The 27,557-nt window shown below is 44.2% G+C and overlaps 2 protein-coding genes and 1 long non-coding RNA gene across 9 annotated transcripts in view; 2 read left to right on the forward strand and 1 right to left on the reverse strand.

Annotated features, from left to right (window-relative positions):
- The window catches only part of LOC139548272 (glutamate receptor 4-like), a 171,160-nt gene extending 159,821 nt beyond the window's left edge, over window positions 1–11,339 (forward strand). Inside the window, exons 16-18 of one of the 7 annotated variants that reach the window (XR_011669685.1) lie at window positions 2,537–2,651; window positions 3,884–3,998; window positions 4,986–5,116. Coding sequence is in view for 6 of the 7 variants with exons in the window: in XM_071357837.1 (XP_071213938.1) it covers window positions 2,537–2,651; window positions 4,986–5,123; window positions 9,027–9,185 (412 nt within the window). In the remaining variant the exon portion in view is untranslated. Of the gene's footprint in view, window positions 1–2,536; window positions 2,652–3,883; window positions 4,043–4,985; window positions 5,257–9,026 lie in introns of those variants that run through there. The other 6 variants (XM_071357841.1, XM_071357837.1, XM_071357838.1 and 3 more) reach the window with 6 other exon arrangements.
- A 2,698-nt stretch (window positions 11,340–14,037) lies between these two features.
- On the reverse strand, window positions 14,038–22,285 carry LOC139548273 (myb/SANT-like DNA-binding domain-containing protein 4). The gene is made up of 4 exons (XM_071357845.1): window positions 21,079–22,285; window positions 19,904–20,477; window positions 19,302–19,571; window positions 14,038–17,726 (listed from the first exon to the last, which is right to left on the reverse strand). Exons 2-4 carry the CDS (start codon window positions 20,225–20,227, stop codon window positions 16,992–16,994), a joined length of 1,329 nt encoding a protein of 442 aa, XP_071213946.1. The 5' UTR covers window positions 20,228–20,477; window positions 21,079–22,285; the 3' UTR covers window positions 14,038–16,991.
- On the forward strand, window positions 21,736–24,538 carry LOC139548274 (uncharacterized). Its single transcript, XR_011669686.1, has 2 exons — window positions 21,736–21,824; window positions 22,632–24,538. It is a non-coding gene; the product is annotated as an uncharacterized lncRNA (long non-coding RNA).
- Window positions 24,539–27,557: the final 3,019 nt, after the last annotated feature.

The following is a 27,557-nucleotide window of genomic DNA, read 5'->3' on the forward strand; positions in this document are numbered from 1 at the left end:
ACCAGCAGCAGGGTGTTAGCTCCGTGTCATCAGGGACTAGAACACCAGCAGCAGGGTGTTAGCTCCGTGTCATCAGGGACCAGAACACCAGCAGCAGGGTGTTAGCTCCGTGTCATCAGGGACCAGAACACCAGCAGCAGGGTGTTAGCTCCGTGTCATCAGGGACCAGAACACCAGCAGCAGGGTGTTAGCTCCGTGTCATCAGGGACCAGAACACCAGCAGCAGGGTGTTAGCTCTGTGTCTTCAGGGACCAGAACACCAGCAGCAGGGTGTTAGCTCTGTGTCATCAGGGACCAGAACACCAGCTCCGCGTCATCAGGGACTAGAACACCACCAGCAGGGTGTTAGCTCCGTGTCATCAGGGACCAGAACACCAGCAGCAGGGTGTTAGCTCCGTGTCATCAGGGACCAGAACACCAGCAGCAGGGTGTTAGCTCCGTGTCATCAGGGACTAGAACACCAGCAGCAGGGTGTTAGCTCCGTGTCATCAGGGACCAGAACACCAGCAGCAGGGTGTTAGCTCCGTGTCATCAGGGACCAGAACACCAGCAGCAGGGTGTTAGCTCCGTGTCATCAGGGACCAGAACACCAGCAGCAGTGTGTTAGCTCCGTGTCATCAGGGACCAGAACACCAGCAGCAGGGTGTTAGCTCCGTGTCATCAGGGACCAGAACACCAGCAGCAGGGTGTTAGCTCCGCGTCATCAGGGACCAGAACACCAGCAGCAGGGTGTTAGCTCCGCGTCATCAGGGACCAGAACACCAGCAGCAGGGTGTTAGCTCCGTGTCATCAGGGACCAGAACACCAGCAGCAGGGTGTTAGCTCCGTGTCATCAGGGACCAGAACACCAGCAGCAGGGTGTTAGCTCCGTGTCATCAGGGACCAGAACACCAGCAGCAGGGTGTTAGCTCCGTGTCATCAGGGACCAGAACACCAGCAGCAGGGTGTTAGCTCCGTGTCATCAGGGACCAGAACACCAGCAGCAGGGTGTTAGCTCCGCGTCATCAGGGACCAGAACACCAGCAGCAGTGTGTTAGCTCCGTGTCATCAGGGACCAGAACACCAGCAGCAGGGTGTTAGCTCCGTGTCATCAGGGACCAGAACACCAGCAGCAGGGTGTTAGCTCCGTGTCATCAGGGACCAGAACACCAGCAGCAGGGTGTTAGCTCCGTGTCATCAGGGACTAGAACACCAGCAGCAGAGTGTTAGCTCCGTGTCATCAGGGACCAGAACACCAGCAGCAGGGTGTTAGCTCCTTGTCATCAGGGACCAGAACACCAGCAGCAGGGTGTTAGCTCCGTGTCATCAGGGACCAGAACACCAGCAGCAGGGTGTTAGCTCCGTGTCATCAGGTACCAGAACACCAGCAGCAGGGTGTTAGCTCCGTGTCATCAGGGACCAGAACACCAGCAGCAGGGTGTTAGCTCCGTGTCATCAGGGACCAGAACACCAGCAGCAGGGTGTTAGCTCCGTGTCATCAGGGACCAGAACACCAGCAGCAGGGTGTTAGCTCCGTGTCATCAGGGACCAGAACACCAGCAGCAGGGTGTTAGCTCCGTGTCATCAGGGACCAGAACACCAGCAGCAGGGTGTTAGCTCCGTGTCATCAGGGACCAGAACACCAGCAGCAGGGTGTTAGCTCCGTGTCATCAGGGACCAGAACACCAGCAGCAGGGTGTTAACTCCGTGTCATCAGGGACCAGAACACCAGCGGCAGGGTGTTAGCTCTGTGTCTTCAGGGACCAGAACACCAGCGGCAGGGTGTTAGCTCTGTGTCTTCAGGGACCAGAACACCAGCAGCAGGGTGTTAGCTCCGTGTCATCAGGGACCAGAACACCAGCAGCAGGGTGTTAGCTCCGTGTCATCAGGGACCAGAACACCAGCAGCAGGGTGTTAGCTCTGTGTCTTCAGGGACCAGAACACCAGCAGCAGGGTGTTAGCTCCGTGTCATCAGGGACCAGAACACCAGCAGCAGGGTGTTAGCTCCGTGTCATCAGGGACCAGAACACCAGCAGCAGGGTGTTAGCTCCGTGTCATCAGGGACCAGAACACCAGCAGCAGGGTGTTAGCTCCGTGTCATCAGGGACTAGAACACCAGCTCCGTGTCATCAGGGGACTGAGATAGGCTTTAACACAAAATTTAACCAGGGCTCCACTACTCCCCTTTACCCGCCCTGCTGCACATCATTCAGACAATAGCCGTTATCTATGCCTGGTAAAGGTGGACTGAATGAAAGTGGTTTGGGCTATTTGGCACTCTCTATAGTCTCTATATGTTGTTTTAGCTTCAGCAAACTGGCAAAACCAATGTAACCAATGGGCTTTCGATATTCAAATATGTCTTTATAATAAGGTGGGATGTAAAAGCTGGAAGAGAGATGAAAGAGAAAGAGAGGGTTGTCTGGAGGGTTGTGTGTGTCCTCTAATCTGATGCCTTCCAACCAATCACTGGCGTTCCATTTTCCTCATCCCATTGGCTCATCATTGGCTGATACTCCATCCCTCCTCTGACCAACTATGTTTTATCCCTCTGAAGAAACGCGGTCAACCTGGCCGTGTTAAAACTCAACGAGCAGGGCCTGTTGGACAAATTGAAAAATAAATGGTGGTACGACAAGGGAGAGTGTGGCAGCGGGGGAGGGGACTCCAAGGTTAGCCTCTCTGTCTCCGACCGCGGTACAACCGTGTTCGGGAAGTAATGCGTGCATCTGCCCCGGCCACACAGATCAGTGATGAACATCACCACATCGCCCTCTCCTACTTCGACTCCCCTCGGTCTGAAACGAGGGAGGAAAGAAGGAGAGGAGGGGAGGAATGGAGAGGAGGGGAGGAAAGGAGAGAGAGATAGGAGAGCAATTACTGTAAAAGCAGGAATATTGGCCCTGTAGTGTCTGCTCTGGAGAGAGGAGTGTGGACTAGAACCCTGTAGTGTCTGCTCTGGAGAGAGGAGTGTGGACTAGAACCCTGTAGTGTCTGCTCTGGAGAGAGGAGTGTGGACTAGAACCCTGTAGTGTCTGCTCTGGAGAGAGGAGTGTGGACTAGAACCCTGTAGTGTCTGCTCTGGAGAGAGGAGTGTGGACTAGAACCCTGTAGTGTCTGCTCTGGAGAGAGGAGTGTGGACTAGAACCCTGTAGTGTCTGCTCTGGAGAGAGGAGTGTGGACTAGAACCCTGTAGTGTCTGCTCTGGAGAGAGGAGTGTGGACTAGAACCCTGTAGTGTCTGCTCTGGAGAGAGGACTGTGGACTAGAACCCTGTAGTGTCTGCTCTGGAGAGAGGAGTGTGGACTAGAACCCTGTAGTGTCTGCTCTGGAGAGAGGAGTGTGGACTAGAACCCTGTAGTGTCTGCTCTGGAGAGAGGAGTATGGACTAGAACCCTGTAGTGTCTGCTCTGGAGAGAGGAGTGTGGACTAGAAGACTGTCAGAAAATAGAGGGAGAGATAAAGAGGAGGATGGATGTGATGAAATCGAGAGATAATGTACTTTATTGTTTGGTGCCTTTTAGATTCCTTTTCAGATCTCTTACTCAGGGCTTGTTAATGACGTGCCGTAAATGGTTCTATGCAGTCCCCTCTCCCAGTGTGAGCAGGCCCTGACAATAGTTCTGTGTTCACAGTAATTGCCTCGGCGTGTGTAGCGTCGGCTGGGGCAGTATGGACGTGTTACCTGAAGTGATGCAGGGGGGTCCCACTCATATGTCTGTAGCTCGCTTAGCCCTCGCCCCCCTCAGCCCCCCAATGAGCATACACACATGTACTCAGTGGGACCCAGACTGGGTCACTTTTACCAAGCAGTACCATTTATGTGACAGTTCTGACTGTATGTGACCTAATAACATAAAATAACATGACCTATGATGTTATTTATGTTATTTTTACACGCCAAGAACCCCGGTAAACCTTGCGGTTTTGAAACTGAGTGAAGCAGGCGTCTTAGACAAACTGAAAAACAAATGGTGGTACGATAAGGGCGAGTGTGGACCCAAGGACTCGGGAAGTAAGGTCAGTGTCACGGGCAGAGTGGGGGACCAAACACCCTCACTGTGTGACAGTCAGGCACGCCTCCAGATTAGCCTGGAGACTAGGATTAGCCTTAGAATTAGCATCAATTAATTCTAAATAATCAAATGATAATAGTTGATTGATTTACTGTTGAATACCTTTCTAGTTCTATCACTGCTAGTCTTCTGCCTATGCCACATCTGCCTTTATAATATGATTTTAAAGCAAAAAATAATTATACTACATCAATTCTGGAAAATGTGTTATGGCGTTCATAATAATGGGCTTAATCTCAGAATAGCATTCAGTTCACTATTCTCTGGGTTACTCTGGGTAGAAGACAAGTCAAAGTGTGGAGAGGTTCTTTGAAACATCATGAGTTTGATAAAACTACAGATAATCTTGGAATATTTAAGATGTCCTTAAACACTACAGATGTCTTTAGAAGAACACTTGAGGCATTCTTAGAACATCAGAGAACTCTTAAGAATGCCAGTGAAGTTCTTAAAATCCTAGGGACCTTCACCAAGACTGTCTGAATAGAATAGTTTATCATCACTCATCCAAAAGCCTGACCAATACGATGACTGAACATAGTTTAATTGGTACGGTGTACTAGTCATCCTCGACTTAATACTTAATACTTGTAAGAATACATTAAAATGTTTATTTACTTTAATTGTAGTCATGCATTAGTAGTAGCTATGTAGTAGATTAAGTACTACTGTCATAGTAGTAGTAATAGATGTATTATATGCACTTGTAGATAATAAGCTTTTATGATGGCAGTAGTAGAAATGCTTACCCTAGCAGACTAGTCATAGTAGTGGTAGTGGCTGTTGTTGTTAGCAAGTAGTAGATGTTATTGTGCTAAAAAATAAATAACTAAGACTTAGTCATATGATGTTGATAAGCTGCCTGTTGTGTCTCACTAGCGCCACTGTCTCTCTCTCTCTCTAAACCTGTGCTCTCCGTCCCCCCTCCCAGGACAAGTCCTCCCAGGCCCTGAGCCTGAGCAACGTGGCTGGGGTCTTCTACATCCTGGTGGGGGGTCTGGGCCTAGCCATGCTGGTGGCCCTGGTTGAGTTCTGCTACAAGTCGCGCGCCGAGGCCAAGCGCATGAAGGTGGACCTTAGCCCCCCTCACTGCCCCAGCCCCTCTCCCAGCACCCAGAATTTAGCCACTTATAGAGAGGGGTACAACGTATACGGCTCCGAGGGGGTCAAGATATAGGGGTAGGACTTAGGGCCTCCTATAGGTGGGCTGGTGTGAAGTTTCTTGTGCGTGTAGCCTCTAGCAACAGCCGACCAGTGTTGTGGCCGTGGTGAAGCATTGTGGAACTTTATTTCCTTTTTGTTCTGTTGTGACAGCTTCTTATGTTTCAGTTTCAGTTTATTTTTCTGATCGTTGTTGTAAAGCGCTTCCCCCCAGAGCCGTCTGGGGGCAGGTGGCAGATTGGTTCCATCGTCTTTGGCTGCAGATGATGACGATGATGCTCTACACCTGCATTCTGTCCATACTCTGTACACTACACATACAGCACATAAGACATAGAACATTGGTGCACATCTCCTGTCCTCAAGGCCTGCAGTGTCTGCTGGTTTTAACACTGTTCTAACAAGTGACTGATTAAGACCTTGGTTAGCAGGTCATTGATTGATTGACCAGTTAGATACCAGATCAGGGAGAACAGAAAACCAGCAGGACTGCTTCACTGGAGGACTGGCGTTTTACGGACAAGTTAAGCCCCCTATCAGAGTTCTAGAACTCGAGAGGCCCAAAACATCCCCAATGAGGTAGAGTTAGAGAAGAATACGTTCAAATCAACAAACCACTTTATAGAGGATGTCTGCTTATTGATGTTAACCCTAAAAGTGACAACAGATTTTTGGCTTAAAAGTGCCAACAGGGATAAAAAAAATTACCCCGAATTGGTAATGATTGCAAAGAGAGTAAAAAAATATATATATTAACCTTTTGTAACACAAGTAAATGGTTTAAATTCCCCAAAATAAGCATATATTGGTTAAAGCACACATTTATAGTAATATTTGATGTTTCAAAATGATACGGTTTTGTATGTAAAAAAAAAATAGATATTTAGATCAATTTTATCCATAGCCACTTGTTTTGAAAGAAATTATGTTATTCATTCAAAGTGTCATGTTTCTGTGATACTCAGTGGCTAAGAAATTTCCCGAATGAGCTAATCTGACATACCGGTACGACCTAAGATGGCCACCAACATGGGCGATATAGGTGATAAGGGTGCCGGTGCCATCCGACTTTTAGTTCCAATTGTATCTGACAGATGAGACTCTCGACCTGGAATAGAGACATTGACTGTAAGCTAAATATGCATTTACATTTTTTGGTAATTTTCTTTGTTGTAGTAGCGCCCACGCCCACCAGGGGCCAAATCTGGGTTGTCTCCATATCTATATATCTTCAGGGTACATACTGTACACTACCATTCAAAAGTTTGGGGTCACTTTGAAATGTCCTTGTTTTTGAAAGAAAAGCAAAAAAAAGTCCATTAAAATAACATAAAATTATCAGAAATACATTGTTAATGTTGTAAATGACTATTGTAGCTGGAAACAGATTTTTTTTTAATGGAAACTGGCTCTAACCAGAATCGAAAGAGGATTGGGAGGCCCCGGTGCACAACTGAGCAAGAGGACAAGTACATTAGAGTGTCTAGTTTGAGAAACAGACGCCTCACAAGTCCTTAACTGGCAGTTTCTGGCATTTCTAAGTGACCCCAAACTTTTGAAAGATAGTGTGCCAAATTTGGTGCTTTTATCACAAAGTGTACTATTGGGTCTACATTTTCAGTTTAGCCACACAACTAGTATGTATACAAAAGAGAGATTATTTTTCATTTCTCCATATTAACACAGAAATCATGGTAAATCTAGCTTTTTTTTGTTGGTTACCAGTTGCTTGACAAAGTCCCAACATTTCTGAAGGATAAAAAGAAGGGATTAGAAAATATGACATGTTTTACCCCTGTTGGTTCAACATAGATAAACATAGCATTTCCAAAGGAAACATTAGGCACATTGTATATCAATAAGTAGTGTGTTCCTATAAAGTGTTGCCCATGACAAAACAGGAGTCAGTCTCTCTCTATAATTCTAAATCTGTGAAACAACCCTCACTTCCCCTTTTCCTCCAAAACTTTACTGTACAAAACCTCACCTTACTGTACAAAACCTCACCTTACTGTACAACACCTCACCTTACTGTACAAAACCTCACCTTACTGTACAAAACCTCACCTTACTGTACAAAACCTCACTTTACTGTACAAAACCTAACTTTACTGTACAAAACCTCACCTTACTGTACAAAACCTCACCTTACTGTACAAAACCTCACCTTACTGTACAAAACCTCACCTTACTGTACAACACCTCACCTTACTGTACAAAACCTCACTTTACTGTACAAAACCTCACCTTACTGTACAAAACATCACTTTACTGTACAAAACCTAACTTTACTGTACAAATCCTCACTTTACTGTACAAAACCTCACCTTACTGTACAAAACATCACTTTACTGTACAAAACCTAACTTTACTGTACAAATCCTCACTTTACTATACAAAACCTGACCATCCATGTTTTTCAAACCAAGACCCAAGAAATGCATGGTCACCTTGAAATGCAGATGTCTAACCCAAACGTATCTGAAACGTATCCTGAGCATCTGTGTGTTTGTTGTTGCCTGCCTTTTTTATACAATGTTAGTTTAGATAAAGGTAACTGCCTAAAATAAAGGAAACACCAACATAAAGTGTCTTAATAGGGCGTTGGGTCACAGCGAGCGGCCAAAACAGCTTCAATGCGCCTTGGCGTAGAATCTGCATGTGTCTGGAATTTGACACCATTCTTCCATGAGAAATTCCATCATTTGCTGTTTTGTTGATGGTGTTGGAAATCTCTGTCTCAGGTGCCACTCAAGAATCTCCCATAAGTGTTCAATTTGGTTGAAATCTGGTCTCTCTCTCTCTCTCTCACACACCCACACCCACACACACACCCTCCCCCCTCAATGCTTCTTTGAGACCTCGCTTTCAAAGTCATTGAGATCTCTTCTTCTAGCCATGGTAGCCAAAATAATAGGCAACTGGGCATTTGTATACATCACCCAAAGCATGATGGGATGTTAACTGCTTAATTAATTAACTCAGGAACCACACCATTGTGGAAGCACCTGCTTTAAATATATACTGAACAACAATATAAATGCAACATGTAAAGTGTTGGTCCCATGTTTAATGAGCTGAAATAAAAGGACCCAGAAAGCAGAAAAAGCTAATTTCTCTCAAATGTTGTGAACAAATTTGTTTCTATCCTTGTTAGTGAGCATTTCTACTTTGCCAAGATAATACATCCACCTGGCAGGTGTAGCATATCAAGAAGCTGATTAAACAGCATGATCATTACATAGGTGCACCTTGTGCTGGGGGCAATAAAAGGCCACTCTAAAATGTGCAGTTTTGTCACACAACACAATGCCACAGATTTCTCAAGTTTTGTGGGCGAGTGCAAATGGCATGCTGACTGCAGGAATGTTCAACAGAGCTGTTGCCAGCGAATTGAATGTTGATTTCTTAACAATAAGCCGTTTTAGAGAATTTGGCAGTACGTCCAACTGGCCTTACAACCGCAGACCATGTGTAACCACGTCAGTCCAAGACCTCCATTTCCTTCTATGAACTGTAACTCAGTAAAATCTTTGAAATTGAAGCATGTTGCATTCATAATTTTGTTCGGTATACTTTGTATCCCACTTTTACCCAACTTTTTCCTTTATTTTGGCAGTTACCTGTATGTTTCAATGCTAATGCTTGTGGAATGTGTGTGCGTGAGATGTGTGTGTGTGTGTATTTGTGTGTTCCTATGTTTGCACGGTGATTGATGTATTTGATTCATTAGGGTCCTATTATATAAACTCAAGTGTTTCTTTTCCTTCTCTCCTCCCATTGCCCCTCCCTCTCTCATCACCCCATCCAGCTGCCCTTCACAGAAGCCATGCGGAACAAGGCTCGGCTGTCAATCACGGGCAGTGTGGGTGAGAATGGGCGTGTCTTAACCCCAGACTGCCCTAAGGCCGTCCATGCTGGCCACTCCCTCAGACACCCAGGGCTTTCCCTACCCTCGGGCCTACCCTGAAAACCAAAAACACACACTGTGCCTTAACCACACACATAACCATACACACACACACACACACACGGCTACATCATTACCACCCCGACGCCACACACACACACACACACACACACACACACACAGACCAGAGACCGCCAGCAAGCTAACAACAACTACAGGGAGAGAGGGGGGAGAAACATGACGATCATCATCACACAAAATCCTTATATGAGTGTAAACATTGGGAGATCCATGAAACAAGGACAACAAGGTGCCAAACTGACAGTGTCAGCACACTAACGACACAGGAACCGAAATAAACAAAAAGATGGTGATGTTGATGACGAAGACTTTGGGCAGCGTCATGAACAGGCAGACATGTGACTTTATCTGCTCCGACGTGATAGAATGGGTCCTCTAACAAGCCACACCCCTGACGCCATACCAGGAAACTATGCTTTAGGACAAACACCACCATCATCATAATCTTCATCATCTTCACTTGCCTGCGAGGAATAAGCGGCAGGAGAATCTCTTATAAGACCAGAAAACTGTAAACCTGAAAACATTGGACTGTACAAACCTGCTCTTTCGCCGTGAACTGGTCAGACGAACATGCTTTCTTACAACACTTTGGTTAGCGTCTCGCAAAAACAACGCAGAGATCACTGAAGTTACCGTAATAGACGACAGCTCGATGGATATCTCCAAACTCACACGGCTAACACAGCCGTAGGATTCACAGGGGTTTGTAGAAATAACCTACAAAACGAGTAATAGTTATTGAAATGATCCATAAATAACAACGAGATGTATCACTTCTCTGGGCGGGGAACAGAGGTAAACACTGTACATTCTGTGAAAAGTGAGGAAAACGTATCAAAGTTCATCTCAAATGAGACATTATCCCCAACATAAGGCATTATTTTTGACCAGGGCCACATTTAGCCAGCTAGGCCTCTGGTCTAAAGAGGTGTGTCAAGTGAGACGTAGCCATGTTGTTTTTCAGTGGAGGGGGAGGTACTGTATCAGAAGCTTGCTTTTTAAACTGTTGTAAATAACCGCGTAGCAAAACTGAAATCACCTCTCTTTTTTAACCATCTTAGGTAATAATTCATTGCAATAATGAATATAACAAAATGCCACTTGTAATTATGAATACACTTTTTTCTAAATACATATTATATACAGTACAAATGAATATATATCTATACATCTACAGAGAGCTATAGAACATTAGATTATCACCATTGAGTGAGGCCATGACATATGTTCTGTTAAAGGGTGTTTTGATAATGATAAAGATTCATTTCCACAGTCTTTGTGTGTCCTAATCCACACTGAATGTCAATCTGACACTCACAAACACATCCACAAACACACACACACACATCACTTACACAGGGTCAACTCTTGCAGAGATCTTCAGCAACACACAAGATGCTCCTTTTTTTTCTTCTAGTTGTTTGTTCCCCATTTTGTTTTATTTTGTTGTTTTGTCCATCATTTTGAGAACATAGCCTCTGTACGTACAATAGTCCCAGATCTTCTTTGTGTTTAATCCTCTAGCCGTGTTCTTTTGTCTGACCGTCTTCTGTTTTAAAGGCTATTACAGCAGTCTGGAGAGGCTAAGAGGGAAGGGAGAAAGAATAACAACAAAATGAAGTACCAGACATTTAGACTGAAAGAGTTCTAACTGAATGGTGGAGTTTGGTGTCATTGACAGCAGTTGCAGGGGTAGTATTGCCTTGGCCCTGGACTTTTGAGCACTCTGTATCTCCTCCTCATCTCTCCTCTCACTGAGAGGGTCACTGCACAGAGTCCTCTTGACCTAACCCCTGACATTAAACCTTTGACCTTCTCTAGCTTTGACCTTTAGACTCTTATAGGCACTGACACAACCAGTCAGCCTTTAAACTATCACTCTGAGCCCTAGTCTTATTCTCTCTCCCACTCCTAACCCTCTAGAATTTACAAGACATTTAGATTATTTCATTTTTATATTTTTCAATCTCCCACCAGATGAACTAAAACCCAGACAGGCAATCCTATCTGTGTATTGTTGAAGCAGACATGTTGACTGCTGGCTGGCTACTAACCACTTCAGCGTTTTCTGGGTTTAACACAATCTTTCTTTGTATTTGGTTACGTTTTCTAGTAAAATATCAACCCCTGCTTTCTCTCTCTGAGTATTTATTTCACTGACAGCATTTTGGGTGGTGTGTACTGTGCGTGACTTCAAAATGATAGTTTATCTCTGAAGAGTTCTTGGAGAAAGCCCTCCCAGAAATAGGGTGTAGATACACATTTTCCAAATAAATGATGACAATAACAATATTGGCAATAACTAAAGATAACATTGACATTTCCATTACATTTATATTGACATTTGCATTATAGATCCGTGAGCGTTTTAGATTGTAACCTGAAGCCACATGAATGGACAACCTAGCGTTTTCTCTGGTTCAACAGAGCACGGGTTAAAGATTCCCTGCTGTAGAGGGGCCATGTTGGAGAGGTCCCTCCCTGCTGTAGTGGGGCCATGTTGGAGAGCTCCCTCACTGCTGTAGTGGGGCCATGTTGGAGAGCTCCCTCCCTGCTGTAGTGGGGCCATGTTGGAGAGCTCCCTCACTGCTGTAGAGGGGCCATGTTGGAGAGCTCCCTCCCTGCTGTAGAGGGGCCATGTTGGAGAGCTCCCTCACTGCTGTAGTGGGGCCATGTTGGAGAGCTCCCTCACTGCTGTAGTGGGGCCATGTTGGAGAGCTCCCTCCCTGCTGTAGAGGGGCCATGTTGGAGAGCTCCCTCCCTGCTGTAGTGGGGCCATGTTGGAGAGCTCCCTCCCTGCTGTAGAGGGGCCATGTTGGAGAGCTCCCTCACTGCTGTAGTGGGGCCATGTTGGAGAGCTCCCTCACTGCTGTAGTGGGGCCATGTTGGAGAGCTCCCTCACTGCTGTAGTGGGGCCATGTTGGAGAGCTCCCTCCCTGCTGTAAAGCTCCCTCCCTGCTGTAGTGGGGCCATGTTGGAGAGCGACCTCCCTGCTGTAGAGGGGCCATGTTGGAGAGCTCCCTCCCTGCTGTAGAGGGGCCATGTTGGAGAGCTCCCTCCCTGCTGTAGAGGGGCCATGTTGGAGAGCTCCCTCCCTGCTGTAGTGGGGCCATGTTGGAGAGCTCCCTTCCTGCTGTAGTGGGGCCATGTTGGAGAGCTCCCTCCCTGCTGTAGAGGGGCCATGTTGGAGAGCTCCCTCCCAGAACATCTCACACACTAATGCAGGGTCATCACTGACAAGCATTTCCCATTTATTCTTCAGCAGAGCAAAATGGGCTTTTTGAACAGCTCTCCAAACCTCTTAACCCCCCCCCCCCCACCACACACACACCCTCCTCTCACTGCTCCACACACACTTACATGCCCTTCCCTCACTGCCTCTGCAGAACAATTGCAGACTTTCCTCTCTCCCTGTCTCCCACTCCCAATGTATCCCTCGCTCTATACCTCTATACCTACTCCTCTCCTTTGTATCTTTCTCTCTCTCAATCACTCTGTTTCTCTATCTCCTACCCTCGTTTCCTTTCCTCTCCCTTTTGTATCTTTCTCTCTCTCTAACCCTCTCTGCTTTGCCTTCTCTATCTCCTCCCCTCATTTCCTTTCCTCTCCCTTTTGTATCTCTCTCTCACTATCCCTCTCTGCTTCTCCATCTCCTCCCCTCATTTATTTTCCTCTCATCTGTCTTCCTCTCTCTCTGCACCAGAGGTGGTGCTTTTTTAATTCTGTCCCCTAGGCTTCTCACAGCATTCTGCTACATCAATACTGTCTCTCCTAAAAATACTGTCACACCTTTTTATCTTCTCACCCCTCCCTCTTTTCTCTCACCCACCCTCTCCTTACCCTCCCATTGTGTCACCCATCTCTCCACCCCATCCCTCCGCCGTATCTTGATCCAAAAGCTGTTAAAAGGCCATCTTTGATAAAGATGACTAAATGTGTTTAGTCGGTTCAACGGTGTGCTTGTTTAAGATGCTGCCACTCATGTAAACCTAAACAAAGACATGTGACAAGAGTGCAAATGATTCAATACGATTTGTCGTGTTGAATTTTCATGAAGTCGGTTTGCTTCTGGAGCCATTTGCTGCATTTGTCAGATATGATTACCAATATATATGTTACTGGACAGATATGATTACCAATATATATGTTACTGGACAGATATGATTACCAATATATATGTTACTGGACAGATATGATTACCAATATATATGTTACTGGACAGATATGATTACCAATATATATGTTACTGGACAGATATGATTACCAATATATATGTTACCAATATATATGTTACTGGACAGATATGATTACCAATATATATGTTACTGGACAGATATGATTACCAATATATATGTTACTGGACAGATATGATTACCAATATATATGTTACTGGACAGATATGATTACCAATATATATGTTACTGGACAGATATGATTACCAATATATATGTTACTGGACAGATATGAGGGATATTTTCAGCAGCCAAACTGCTGCAATTATTTAGTATTCAGTCGCTCACACATTTCATCGTTTATTTATTGAAGACACTGAAACGTGAAAAAGGACCATTTTATAAAACAGAATTTGACGTAGACGGCTAAACCAGTCAGCAGCTGAAGCACATCCTTTCACATAGGCTTTCCTTGCAGAAACAGACAACAGAAAATCTCAAAGCGGGAAAAAAACCCTAGTCTTTGTGATTTGAACTGCCTGCTGTGTTTGTGTGTGTGAGAGAGAGAGATGGAGTATCAGCTGATTTAAGTGTGAATTTGGGTTCACACCAGATGTATTCATAAAAACAGGCAGAATTAAAAATAAATAACACTATTAATTTATATCCTTTATTGTGAGTCTTAATGGCGATGCAGAAAGCATATAGGCAACATTATCCTTTTATCATCGCTCTTAAAGTAGACTTGAATATCTCTGCAGGTTCACTCTTTCCTTGGATGACTGGGCTAATATAGAAGACCACACACACAACATTCCAGCATAGTACTAAACCATAAACACACAATCAAAATAGCACCATTACAAAAATACAAAAGGTTTGGTCTAAAGAATCTCTGTACATGACCCTGGTTTGAGTCACATACTGTAGAGCATTCTGTACTCTACGTTTACAGCTACTCTACATTATGTCCACTTCCTGTGCAGTACATGGACGGTAGTACTGTCCACTTCCTGTGCAGTACATGGACGGTAGTACTGAGCTACACAAAACTTCACCAGGGACAAAAACTACAGTTTCTCCCAGTACACAACCACTCACTTTATACAAACATTGTAGACACCAGTGGAGGCTGCTGAGGGGAGGACTGTTCACAATAACATCTGGAACAGAGTGAATGGAATGGCATCAGACACATGGAAACCACGTGATTGATGTATTTGATACCATGCCGCTCCAGCCATTACCATAAGCCTGTCCTCCCCAATTAAGGTGCCACCAACCTCCTGTGGTAGACACAGATTATATTTGTTCAATTAACATCTCCTTAACGCAACAAAGTCCACATACATAACAGAATGATTGGCAGGGAGATGTTTTAAATGTGATTGGTAGCAGCTCCTGAGTTTGAGTGGCAGTTTGAATCTTGATCCCGCCTCTACAGGAAATAAAACTGGATAACATCCTTTTGCCAACAACCTGGAGTAGGATGAAGACGCCCTGCTGATCTAAGGTCAGTTTGATAGTTTTAATGTCTGATTGGTTGAGCTGTTCATCTCGTTTCAACCAATTGTGGATCAAGCTGAACAGTAACAAGCTATTGGAGCTGTCTGAGACAGACAGGAGGTGGACCATGGAGGTGACTGCTCATAGAGGCTCATACCTGGCCTGTCTACACTGAGATAAAGACCACCTCTTCTTCCAGGCACTTCTCTCATAGATATCCCTTAATGCTCATCACATATGCTGCTGCTACTGTTTATTATCTGTCACTTTATTCTTACTTATATGTACATACAGTGGGAAGAAAAAGTAAGTGAACCCTTTAGAATGACCTGGATTTCTGCATAAATGGGTCATAACATTTATCTGATCTTCATCTAAGTCACAACAATAGACCAACACAGTCTGCTTAAACTAATTACACACAATTATAAATTGTTCATGTCTTCATTGAACACACCGTGTAAACATTCACAGTGCAGGGTGGGGAAAGTATGTGAACCCTTGGATTTAATAACTGGCTGACCCTCGTTTGGCTGCAATAACCTCAACCAAACGTTTTCTGTTGTTACGGATCAGACCTGCACAACGGTCAGCAGGAATTTTTGACCATTCCTCTTTACAAAACTGTTTCAGATCAGCAATATTCTTGGGATGTCTGGTGTGAACTGATCTCTTGAGGTCAGGCCACAGCATCTCAAATCGGGTTGAGGTCAGGACTGACTGGGCCACTCCAGAAAGCATATTTTCTTCTGTTTAAGCCATTCTGTTGTTGATTTACTTCTGTGTTTTGGGTCATTGTCCTGTTGCATCACCTAACTTCTATTGAGCCTCAATTGGTGGACAGATTCGCCTTACATTCTCCTGGAAAATGTCTTGATAAACTTGGGAATTCATTTTTCCGTCGATGATAGCAAGCTGTCCAGGCCCTGAGGCAGCCCCAGACCATGATGCTCCCTCCACCATACTTTACAGTTGGGATGGGGTTTTGATGTTTGTGTGCTGTGCCTTTTTTTCTCCACACATAGTGTTGTGTGTTCCTTCCAAACAACTCAACTGTAGTTTCATCTGTCCACAGAATATCTTGCCAGTAGCGCTGTGGAACATCCAGGTTCTCTTTTGCGAACTTCAGATGTACAGCAATGTTTTTTTTGGACAGCAGTGACTTCTTCCATGGTATCCTCCCATGAACACCATTCTTGTTTAGTGTTTTACGAATTGTAGACTCGTCAGAGATGTTAGCTAAAGACTTACAGAAATCTCTGGAAGATGCTGACACTCTAGGATTCTCCTTAACCTCATTGAGCATTCTGAGCTGGGCTCTTGCAGTCATCTTTGCAGGACGGACACTCCTAGGGAGAGTAGCAACAGTGCTGAAATTTCTCCATTTAGACAATTTGTCTTCCCGTGGACTGACTTTTAGAGATACTTCTGTAACCCTTTCCAGCTTCATGCAAGGCAACAATTCTTAATCTTAGGTCTTCTGAGATCTCTTTAGTTCGAGGCATGGTTCACATCAGGCAATGCTTCTTGTGAATAGCAAACTAATGTTGTGAGTGTTTATGGGGCAGGGCAGCTCTAACCAACATCTCCAATCTCGTCTCATTGATTCAACTCCAGGTTAGTTGACTCCTGACTCCAATTAGCTTTTGGAGAAGTCATTAGTCTAGAGTTCACGTACTTTTTCCAACCTACACTGAATGTTTAAATTATGTATTTAATAAAGACAAGAAAAATACAATAATTTGTATGTTATTAGTTTAAGCAGACTGTTTGTCTATTGTTGTGACTTACTGTAGATGAAGATCAGATCAAATTTTATGTCTAATTTATGAAGAAATCCAGGTAATTCCAAAGGGTTCACATACTTTTTCTTGCCACTGTATGTACCTCAATTACCTTGTACCCCTGCACATCAAATTGGTACTGGTACCCCATGTATATAACAAAGCTTTCATTTCTAATTATGTATCATCATCATTTTTCAATTATTTCTCTATTTTCTCTCTACATTATTGGGAACGACCCGTAAGCATTTCACTGTTAGTCCTGTTGTTTACCAAGCATGTGACAAAATGTTATTTGATGAAATCCTATCCTCCCTCTCTCAATGACCCTGGTCCTTGTAAAGCTGCATTCTCTCCACCTCTAGTCTCTCCCTCTCTATCTGCAGTCGTCCAGACTCAAACTTAAAGAACTGCAGCCTCTCTTTCTCTAACTGCAATCTGTCCTTCTCCAGGCTCCGTCTCTCGCCCTCCAGATCTATCATAGAAAGCAAGGGTTTATTCTCCTTTCTCTCATTCTGTCCATCCACAGCAGAGGAAGATGAGGTGGTAGGGGTGGAGGAGGAGGGAGGGCATTGCTGGGGGGGAGCAGTAGCCCGTTCTGATTGGTTCATGAGCAACAGCCTAAGTCTCTCTTTCTCCAGCTGCAATCTCTCTTTCTCCAGCTGCAATCTCTCCCTCTCCACCTCCGACTGACTCAGTCTCTCCTTATCCAGTAGGAGTCTCTCTCTCTCCACCGCAAGCCGCTCCGTTTCCACAGCCAGACGCTGCTTCTCCAATTCCACACGCTGCTTCTCCAAACCAACCAGAAATCCCGTACTCTCGTGATTGGCCAGTCCTAACCCAGCAAAGCCCATTCCGCCCAATGAGAGGTCCCGATTTATCGAGGTCGCCGTCCCCTTTGAGGCACTGAGCATTCCAAACTCAATGTGTGAGAAGACTTCCGGGATACGTACATCGCGCTCTCCCATGTCGGGTAGGAGAGCGGGGAAACAATCTTCTTCATCATCATCATCCTCCTCCTCCTCACCATCTCCCTCTCCGCTATCACCCTCCAGCTGACAGAGAGAGAGGAACACAGAGACAGAGGGACTCCGATCATTGATATACTGATTAACGCAATACATAAATGCTGGCACACACACTAGTGATGCGCGGGTCAGCTGTTTGTTCACAATTGCTAATAACCCAATCCGCAACAGCCCGAGTATATGTACCTCCCTACGTATATAAATACCTCCCTACTCTTTTACATTTGCACACACTGTACATTATTTCTATTGTGTTATTGACTGTACATTTGTTTATGTGTAACTCTGTGTTGTTGTTTTTGTCGCACTGCTTTGCTTTATCTTGGCCAGGTCACAGTTGTGAATGAGAACTTGTTCTCAACTGGCCTACCTGGTTAAATAAAGGTGAAATAAAAAAAATCTATATAAAAATGTGATAAAGTGAAAATCTGAGGCCCACACCGACCGCAATATAGAAAATGCGCTGTAGTCAGATGGTGGATTTTTTTGGGGACAGGCCTTTTTTTGGACAGGCCTTTTTTTGACAGGCCTAGAAGAATAATAAAGCCTTGCTCACCAGAATGATGTCATAAATCGATAGAATGGATGTGTCAAATCTAGTTGATGTATGTAAAGTTTGTTCTCCACCATTTCATCTCTGCTTCTCTCGAGCAGCAAAGACTTTTAGGGATGGGGAGAAAATGCTATAACATAAAATAAACAGAAAGCATTTTCTGTGCAACATTTTCAAATGACATCAGTTTGACCGTTTTTTAAGGAAATTAAAAGCTGTTAAAAATGACCCAACATGTTGTTGATAAGATCTCAGTTCGGCTTGGATGCATATTTCATGTGATTGAAATACTATCAGCTTTTATGATGCTGATAAAGATAGCACCGCCACCTATACAGACAGTCCCTAACCGTGCATTCATTCTCTCAAGATCCTGAAATAAATTATAGGTAATCCACTCCTGTTCCGAAGTCAAAATGTACATTTGGTGTATCATTTTACTGCGAGAAATGCTTAATTCTGCACCAGTTAATATTATTAGGCGTTATGAGAGGTTATAGACCTACAGTCAGTGTCCAGATTTAAGTAATGGCTACTATTCCATTGAACCCACCCGAACAGTACAGTTCACATGACATTTTGAAGTCCATGTCTTGCAATTGTCGATTTTGTATAGCGACCACAATCACACATAACATAGGCAACTGCCATCATCCTCTTTTACCACTGAACCAAATCAATAAAAAAAAATATTTTAAACATGGAATACTGCCCTGCCTTCGATTTATTTTCAACTCTCCATGTCGCAGCTTTTCCTCTTATTGAATTAAACTTAGACATTGTCTTTTTTGCCTCAGCGGACAGATGTTAACTATCTCTGCCCAAGTTCCCAAAAGCATTTGTCAATTGGTGTATTTGGCACGCTACAGTTAGACCATAAAGCTTAGGCTACGCACTAACGCCAGATAAAAATAATGATAGAAAAACCACAATATAGCCTATGAATATGAATTTCACAAGAATTCTACATTTACAAAAAATTTTTTTACATTGTTTACCCTTTATTCAACCCACAAATCACTAATGCACACACACACAGAGATCCTCACCCTGTATCCATTGGCCTCCTCCTCCATCTTAATCCCTGTAGACATTGCGTGTCCGCTGGGCTCTCCAAGATCCGCCAGGTCCTGCCAGTCGCACTGGGACTCCTTGGGAAAGCTAGAGAGGTCGAGCGACTGGTCCCTTGAGCCCAGTGAGGCGTTGTGTTCAGGGGAGGACGGATCATACTCTGCCTTCAGCCCCGTGGAGAGAGACAGCTCAGCACGGAGCTGCTTCCTCTTCATTAGCGACCGCCAGTCCAGGTAACGCCGCTTCACCTGGAACCACACACAACCATTACAAACAGTGGTGATGTCACAACTCTCAAGATTCATCCGGAAGTATAGGTAAATCTGTACTGGGAAGGAGGAGCCCAATGGAACTGCTTCCAGTGAATGGGGCTGAATAAAACTATTGAAATGCGGCCCTTGTATGTCGGATACTTCATGCTATCTTTTCAGTGTTGTGTCCGAGACCAATTCAAAACAGAGTAGAAATGTATCTGACACGAGACACTCAATATGCGGTCCAGAGACCGGACTTGAAGACTACAACACCGTCTCTTTTACAACATCATTTGTCAGTATGGAAGTCCTCTCCTAGCACACACCTCTGAAGATGTGCGTAGCTCGCCCTCTCCCAGTGCGTTGACGCCTCCTGCTACCTCCTCCCAGGCTCGTCTCTTCAGCTCGTTGATGGCGGTGTTCTGCTGGCGGGAGAACAGCACGTCTCGTCTTTTGTGGATCTCCCGGATCAGCGCCTGCGTCTCACGAACGCTGTAGTTACTCTTCCTCTTCCTCTTCAAGTGTTTCATCTGCAGGAAATCCAGCCTGGCGGTCAGGAGGGGCGCACACACAGGTGGACAGAGAGATAGATCACGGAGGGATGGAGAGACAGAAGTCTTACAGAGGGACTCTGGAAGTGACAGGGACATAATTGGGCAAAGGCATGGAGAAGGGTAAAAGAGGGATGGATGGATGAATAGATACAGAGAGAGGGAGAGAGCAGTCAGGCTAGCTTGGACTTCAAGAAGTGAGTGTTATAGATCGATGGATGAAGGTTAAGAAGAATCCCGCTGTCCTGCCTCAGGTGACACACTCCCTTAGTTCACGCAAAGGCCAAGGTTCACACAGCACAGGTACAGCAGGTGTCCTCAGGCAACCAGAACAGAGCTCAGCTTCCTCCTGAAAGACAAACACAGGAGAAGAGAGCAACCAGAGAGTGATTAGGTGATCAAAATGGTGGTAAACTTATCTTCAATACAACTCAAAATGGGTCTGTTCTGTATCTTTATCTGTCACAGGACAAACACATGCTTTGACAGACCCAAGAGACTGCATGTGTAAGAAGACTGCTGTATATTTCTGAGTATCGTAGGAACAAAGATGTGCTTGCAGGCAACCATCATTTCAAACCATGCCACAATCATGTTGTTTTTCATTTATTTGGGGCGACGATTGAATGATGGGGGAACAGCTAGTTATCATAGCTGTCTTCTCTCTCTATTTTCTGAGGTGAGACGGGGATCAGGATAGGTTCCAGTTTGGACTATGTAAAACTCAGTGTAGTGCTTTGCATTATGCTTTTTGTGAAAAGCCTCAGTTAGCTTGGTAACGTAGCCTAATCGGCGTTGTTTGTTGATCCGTTAGCTACAGTAGCTAGCTAACATGCACACCATCACGTTTACACCGTAAAAACTCAAACCTCCACAGATCATTTTCATTAGGCCGAAATGGCAACGCTCGACTACTTAATGCTATGTATGATTTTTGTTAAATAACTCACCTTATCAATCGTAGAGAATAAATCCGATGCTCATCAACGCCAAAATCTGAATCGGAACGACACATTTCTGAGACGCACTGTAAACATCCTTCCCATTGGTCCGTCCATTGCTACCACCAATTTTGACGTGTAACGTTCCACCCCCATCAGTTGTTCCGGATGTGGGTCCACAAGTCATGTGTTGTTATAGCTAGCTGTCATGTTCTTGAAGTGTAGCAAACACTACTGTTCAGGTGACATTCTGCCTTATCAAGCTCTCATGCGTTGCTAGTTAACTATGTTTTTGTGGTTTGCGCAATTTACAGTGTTTAAAATGCTGACACACTTGCCTCACAGCTAGCAGTTAGCTAAAATGGCTAGATACTTCACAGAAGCTGTCAGTGCTAGCCAAATGCAATACGAGAGGTGACGTTAGCTAAAAGTGGAACTTCTGTCTACCGGTTCTTCACTAAAACTGGCCTTAAAGGGAGGCGTGCGCTGGGCTTTCCGGTGTGACTCGAGGACCCTGTCCGAGTGGCTGCTGACAGCCCGGTGTGCAGCGCAGGGAGAAAGAGAATCGGACTGTTAATGTTTGCCAAATCAGCCATGGTCCGTTGAATGTGTTATTCCTATAGAAAATAATAACTTGCCATGTTCTTGAATATCTTCTTCTTCTATGGTATTGTAATGAAACAGCAGGGATCAGGTCTCGAACCCTCGACCTTCTAGCCCGAGGTCCGGCGCGCCATCAACTGTGCCGCATACAGGTGACTTCTGACGTGGACAGTTTAGCCACCTCCAGTGCACGCTTCTTCTGTTCTTCATTCACACAATTTACCAATATAAACTCGCTTCTTGTCACCTTGATTGAATGCACCTTTCCCACTGCTTTCTTCACAGTCCTCGATGTGACTAATGGTTTTCCCAGATGAATGTCCTCGTCTAAAAAACGCAGTTCAATAACAAATGCATTATTGGGCCGGTCCTCGTCTTCTACTACAACGTTTGCTTGTTTTGTTCCATTCTATTTTCCATTCATTATCACACACTAGCACAGTCTGCATTTCCTCCCACGAGCACACCGCCACCGGCTTCTCCCAAATCCCCCTTTAAAATCACCAAATACCCTTCAAATAAACCTAGACCTCTTCATCTGAAAGGGTTGAGCGCTCTACATAGCCTCATTCCCTGGAGGAAAAGACTAAGGATTGCGACAGAGCGAGAGATAAAGCACACACTTATCAACCACATTGCCCCATCAAAAATATTTATTTTAAGTGTCCTGCAGTTCCGTTCTTCACCACATGATGCCACTGTTGTCTTTCCTATTCCCTGAGAGTGGTTTGGCAGTGCTCTATCACAGGGATTTCCTGCCGCTTTCCGTTCCATCTGTGTGTTTAAAAATAGTTGGAGAGAAAGTGATGATCCCAAACAAAGTAGGTGTGTCTGTGTGTTGCTTTACTCTCCATTTCAACCTCTCCTCCCTCAACTGTTTCCTTACTATCAGAGCTCAAACCCTCAGGTTTGTGTGTGTATTTTATTATAAACCTGTCTCTCCCTCCCTCTGTCTCCAGGTAGCAGTTCTGTCCCAGAGTATTTCTGTATCATGACGAGGCAGTTTACGGAGTATGAGTGGAGTGTTGTCCACAAAGCAGGATCGGAATGGGAGCAACTGACCATGTTCTATAGACACTGGGTAACCATGGCGATACATACATCACTCTCACATCCATGGTGATATATAATACACATGCTAGACTTGCACACTGACTCATACACATTACATGGAAGAGCAGGAACCCCCCACCCCCCCCACACACACGCACAGTCACACACTCAAACGCACATTAATTGATTGTGGACTACAGGAAAAGGAGAACCGAGCACGCCCCCATTCTCATCGATGGGGCTGTAGTGGAACAGGTTGAGAGCTTCAAGTTCCTTGGTATCAACAACAAACTAGAATGGTCCAAACACACCAAGACAGTCGTGAAGAGGGCACGACAAAGCCTATTCTCCCTCAGGAAACTAAAAAGATTTGGCATGGGTCCTGAGATCCTCAAAAGGTTCTACAGCTGCAACATCGAGACCATCCTGACTGGTTGCATCACTGGCTGGTACGGCAATTGCTCGGCCTCCAACCGCAAGGCACTACAGAGGGTAGTGCGTACAGCCCAGTACATCACTGGGGCTAAGCAGACTGCCATCCAGGACCTCTACACCAGGCGGTGTCAGAGGAAGGCCCTAAAAATTGTCAAAGACTCCAGCCACCCCAGTCATAGACTGTTCTCTCTACTACCGCATGGCAAGCGGTACCGGAGTGTCAAGTCTAGGACAAAAAAGCTTCTCAACAGTTTTTACCCCCAAGCCATAAGACTCCTGAACAGGTAATCAAATGGTTACCCAAACTATTTGCATTGTGTGCCCCCCCCCAACTCCTCTTTTTACGCTGCTGCTACTCTCTGTTTATAATATATGCATAGTCACTTTAACTATACATTCATGTACATACTACCTCAATTGGGCCGACCAACCAGTGCTCCCGCACATTGGCTAACCGGGCTATCTGCATTGTGTCCCGCCACCCACCACCCCCTCTTTTACACTACTGCTACTCTCTGTTCATCATATATGCATAGTCACTTTAACCATATCTACATGTACATACTACCTCAATCAGCGTAAAAGAGGGGGTCTGTATGTAGCCTCTACTTTTATAGCCTCGCTACTGTATATAGCCTCGCTACTGTATATAGCCTGTCTTTTTACTGTTGTTTTATTTCTTTACTTACCTATTGTTCACCTAATACCTTTTTTGCACTATTGGTTAGAGCCTGTAAGGAAGCATTTCACTGTAAGGTCTACACCTGTTGATTTCGGCGCACGTGACAAATAAACTTTGATTTGATTTGATAATTGGGCTGCTCAGTCAAAATGTCAGATTGACAGAGCAGCACAAGGACATCAAGTACTGATATCATCGCTGTTGACTAATCTTAGTGCTTTCCTGTTGCCATAGTGACATAACTTGTAATTCTGTTACTGTGGCTTGCCTTCATGTAACAAGGTTTGTTTGACTTCAGAGACGCATCCACACAAACTCAAAGTCCTTCACACACACAGAACCCTGTGTCAATGTCTGGACTACAGAGACCCATCCAAACACACTCAATGTCCTTCACACACACAGAACCCTGTGTCAATGTCTGGACTACAGAGACCCATCCAAACACACTCAAAGTCCCTCACACACACAGACCCCTGTGTCAATGTCTGGACTACATAGATCCATCCACACCCTCACACATAGAACCCTGTATCAATGTCTAGACTACAGAGACCCATCCACACACACCATGATCATCACACACACAACCCTGTGTCATTGCCTGGGACAGGGAAAGTGTTCAACCTGATAAGTGATGATTTTGAATGCCTTATGGGTAGACCAATGGTTGTTCACCATTAAAATGATTACTCTGTGCATGCAGTGCCTTCAGAAACAATGCATTTTGTTGTTACAGTCTGAATTCAAAATTGATTAAAAAACTAAAATCTCACCCATCTAAACACAATACCCCATAATGACAAAGTGAAAACATGTTTTTAGAAATGTTGGCAAATTTATTGAAAATGAAATACAGACATAACTAATTTACATACAGTTGAAGTCAGAAGTTTACATACACTTAGGTTGGAGTCATTAAAACTTGTTTTTCAACCACTCCACAAATGTATTGTTAAAAAACTATAGTTTTGGCAAGTCGGTTAGGACATCTACATTGTGCATGCCACAAGTAATTTGTCCAACAATTGTTTACAGACAGATTATTTCACTTATAATTCACTGTATCACAATTCCAGTGGATCAGAAGATGACATACACTAAGTTGACTGTGCCTTTAAACAGCTTGGAAAATTACAGAAATTGATGTCATGGCTTTAGAAGCTTCTGATGGGCTAATTGATATCATTTGAGTCAATTGCAGGTGTACCTGTGGATGTATTTCAAGGCCTACCTTCAAACTCAGTGCCTCTTTGCTTGACATCATGGGAAAATCAAAAGAAATCAGCCAAGACCTCAGAAAAAAAATTGTAGACCTCCACAAGTCTGGTTCATCCTTGGGAGCAATTTCCAAATGCCTGAAGGTACCACGTTCATCTGTACAAACAATGGTACGTAAGTATAAACACAATGGGACCACGCAGCCATCATACCGCTCAGGAAGGAGATGTGTTCTGTCTTCTAGAGATTAACGTACTTTGGCGCGAAATGTGCAAATCAATCCCAGAACAACAGCAAAGGACCTTGTGAAGATGCTGGAGGAAACAGGTACAAAGTATCTATATCCACAGTAAAACGAGTCCTATATCGACATAACCTGAAAGGCCGCTCAGCAAGGAAGAAGCCACTGCTCCAAAACCACCATAAAAAAGCCAGACTACGTTTTGCAACTGCACATGGGGACAAAGATTGTACTTTTTGTAGAAATGTCCTCTGGTCTGATGAAACAAAAATAGAACTGTTTGGACATACAGTGGGGCAAAAAAGTATTTAGTCAGCCACATATTGTGCAAGTTCTCCCACTTAAAAAGATGAGAGAGGCCTGTAATTTTCATCATAGGTACACTTCAACTATGACAAACAAAATGAGAAAATAAAATCCAGAAAATCCCATTGTAGGATTTTTAATGAATTTATTTGCAAATTATGGTGGAAAATAAGTATTTGACTTTGATTGGAACAAGGTTAGCAGGTCCGGAGGTGAATCCAAGAGATTAGTAGTGTGCTGAAACCACAACAGGGTAGCAGGGTGTGGAACAGGAGACAGAGTCAGAGTGGCAAAACTGCAGTGGAGAGGATAAACAGCGCCAGGCAGGGAAACAGGCACAGCAGGGTAACAGGATCTTCAATAATCGTAAATAGCTAGAAGCATAAACTGGCTGAGCAGAAATTACGATCTGGCAGAATGGACGTGGCAGGACTGAGTATTTGTAGAGGTCTTGATTATGGAATGGGTTGCAGCTGATGGGGATCTGCTCTGACTCCAGCACACCTGTCTCCAACCACACAATCACACACAGAGAGGGAGAGAGAGAGTGTACTGGGGGAGTGGCTGCAGGTCAAGGAGACACCGGATGAACACAAGAGGGCGTAGCAGGAGGAGATGTGACACGTACTGTATTTTATACCATCTATTGCATCTTGCCTATGCCGCTTGGTCATTGCTCATCCATATAGTTATATGTATATTTTCATATTCCATTCCTTTACTTAGATTTGTGTGTATTAGGTAGTTGTTGTGGAATTGTTAGATTACATGTTAGATATTGCTGCAGTGTCAGAACTAGAAGCACAAGCATTTTGCTACACTCACAATAACACCTGTTAACCATGTGTATGTGACCAATAACACCTGTTAACCAAGTGTATGTGACCAATAACACCTGTTAACCATGTGTATGTGACCAATAACACCAGTTAACCATGTGTATGTGTCCAATAACACCTGTTAACCATGTGTATGTGACCAATAACACCTGTTAACCATGTGTATGTGACCAATAACACCTGTTAACCATGTGTATGTGTCCAATAACACCTGTTAACCATGTGTATGTGTCCAATAACACCTGTTAACCATGTGTATGTGACCAATAACACCTGTTAACCATGTGTATGTGACCAATAACACCTGTTAACCATGTGTATGTGACCAATAACACCTGTTAACCATGTGTATGTGACCAATAACACCTGTTAACCATGTGTATGTGACCAATAACACCTGTTAACCATGTGTATGTGACCAATAACACCTGTTAACCAAGTGTATGTGACCAATAACACCTGTTAACCATGTGTATGTGACCAATAACACCTGTTAACCATGTGTATGTGACCAATAACACCTGTTAACCATGTGTATGTGACCAATAACACCTGTTAACCATGTGTATGTGTCCAATAACACCTGTTAACCATGTGTATGTGACCAATAACACCTGTTAACCATGTGTATGTGACCAATAACACCTGTTAACCATGTGTATGTGACCAATAACACCTGTTAACCATGTGTATGTGACCAATAACACCTGTTAACCATGTGTATATGACCAATAACACCTGTTAACCATGTGTATGTGTCCAATAACACCTGTTAACCATGTGTATGTGACCAATAACACCTGTTAACCATGTGTATGTGACCAATAACACCTGTTAACCATGTGTATGTGACCAATAACACCTGTTAACCATGTGTATGTGACCAATAACACCTGTTAACCATGTGTATGTGACCAATAACACCAGTTAACCATGTGTATGTGACCAATAACACCTGTTAACCATGTGTATGTGACCAATAACACCTGTTAACCATGTGTGTGTGACCAATAACACCTGTTAACCATGTGTATGTGTCCAATAACACCTGTTAACCATGTGTATGTGACCAATAACACCTGTTAACCATGTGTATGTGACCAATAAC

Source organism: Salvelinus alpinus, chromosome 21, assembly GCF_045679555.1.
Source record: "Salvelinus alpinus chromosome 21, SLU_Salpinus.1, whole genome shotgun sequence".
In the NCBI taxonomy this organism is placed as follows: domain Eukaryota; kingdom Metazoa; phylum Chordata; class Actinopteri; order Salmoniformes; family Salmonidae; genus Salvelinus; species Salvelinus alpinus.

Coding starts and splice junctions, on each gene's coding strand:
- LOC139548273 (XM_071357845.1), bottom strand. CDS start 20,227: ATGTCCCTGTCACTTCCAGAGTCCCTCTGTAAGACTTCTGTCTCTCCA. Junction 19,572..19,903: donor AGCTACGCACATCTTCAGAG/GTGTGTGCTAGG, acceptor GTGTGGTTCCAG/GTGAAGCGGCGTTACCTGGA. Junction 17,727..19,301: donor AGGAGGCCAATGGATACAGG/GTGAGGATCTCT, acceptor TCTCTCTGTCAG/CTGGAGGGTGATAGCGGAGA.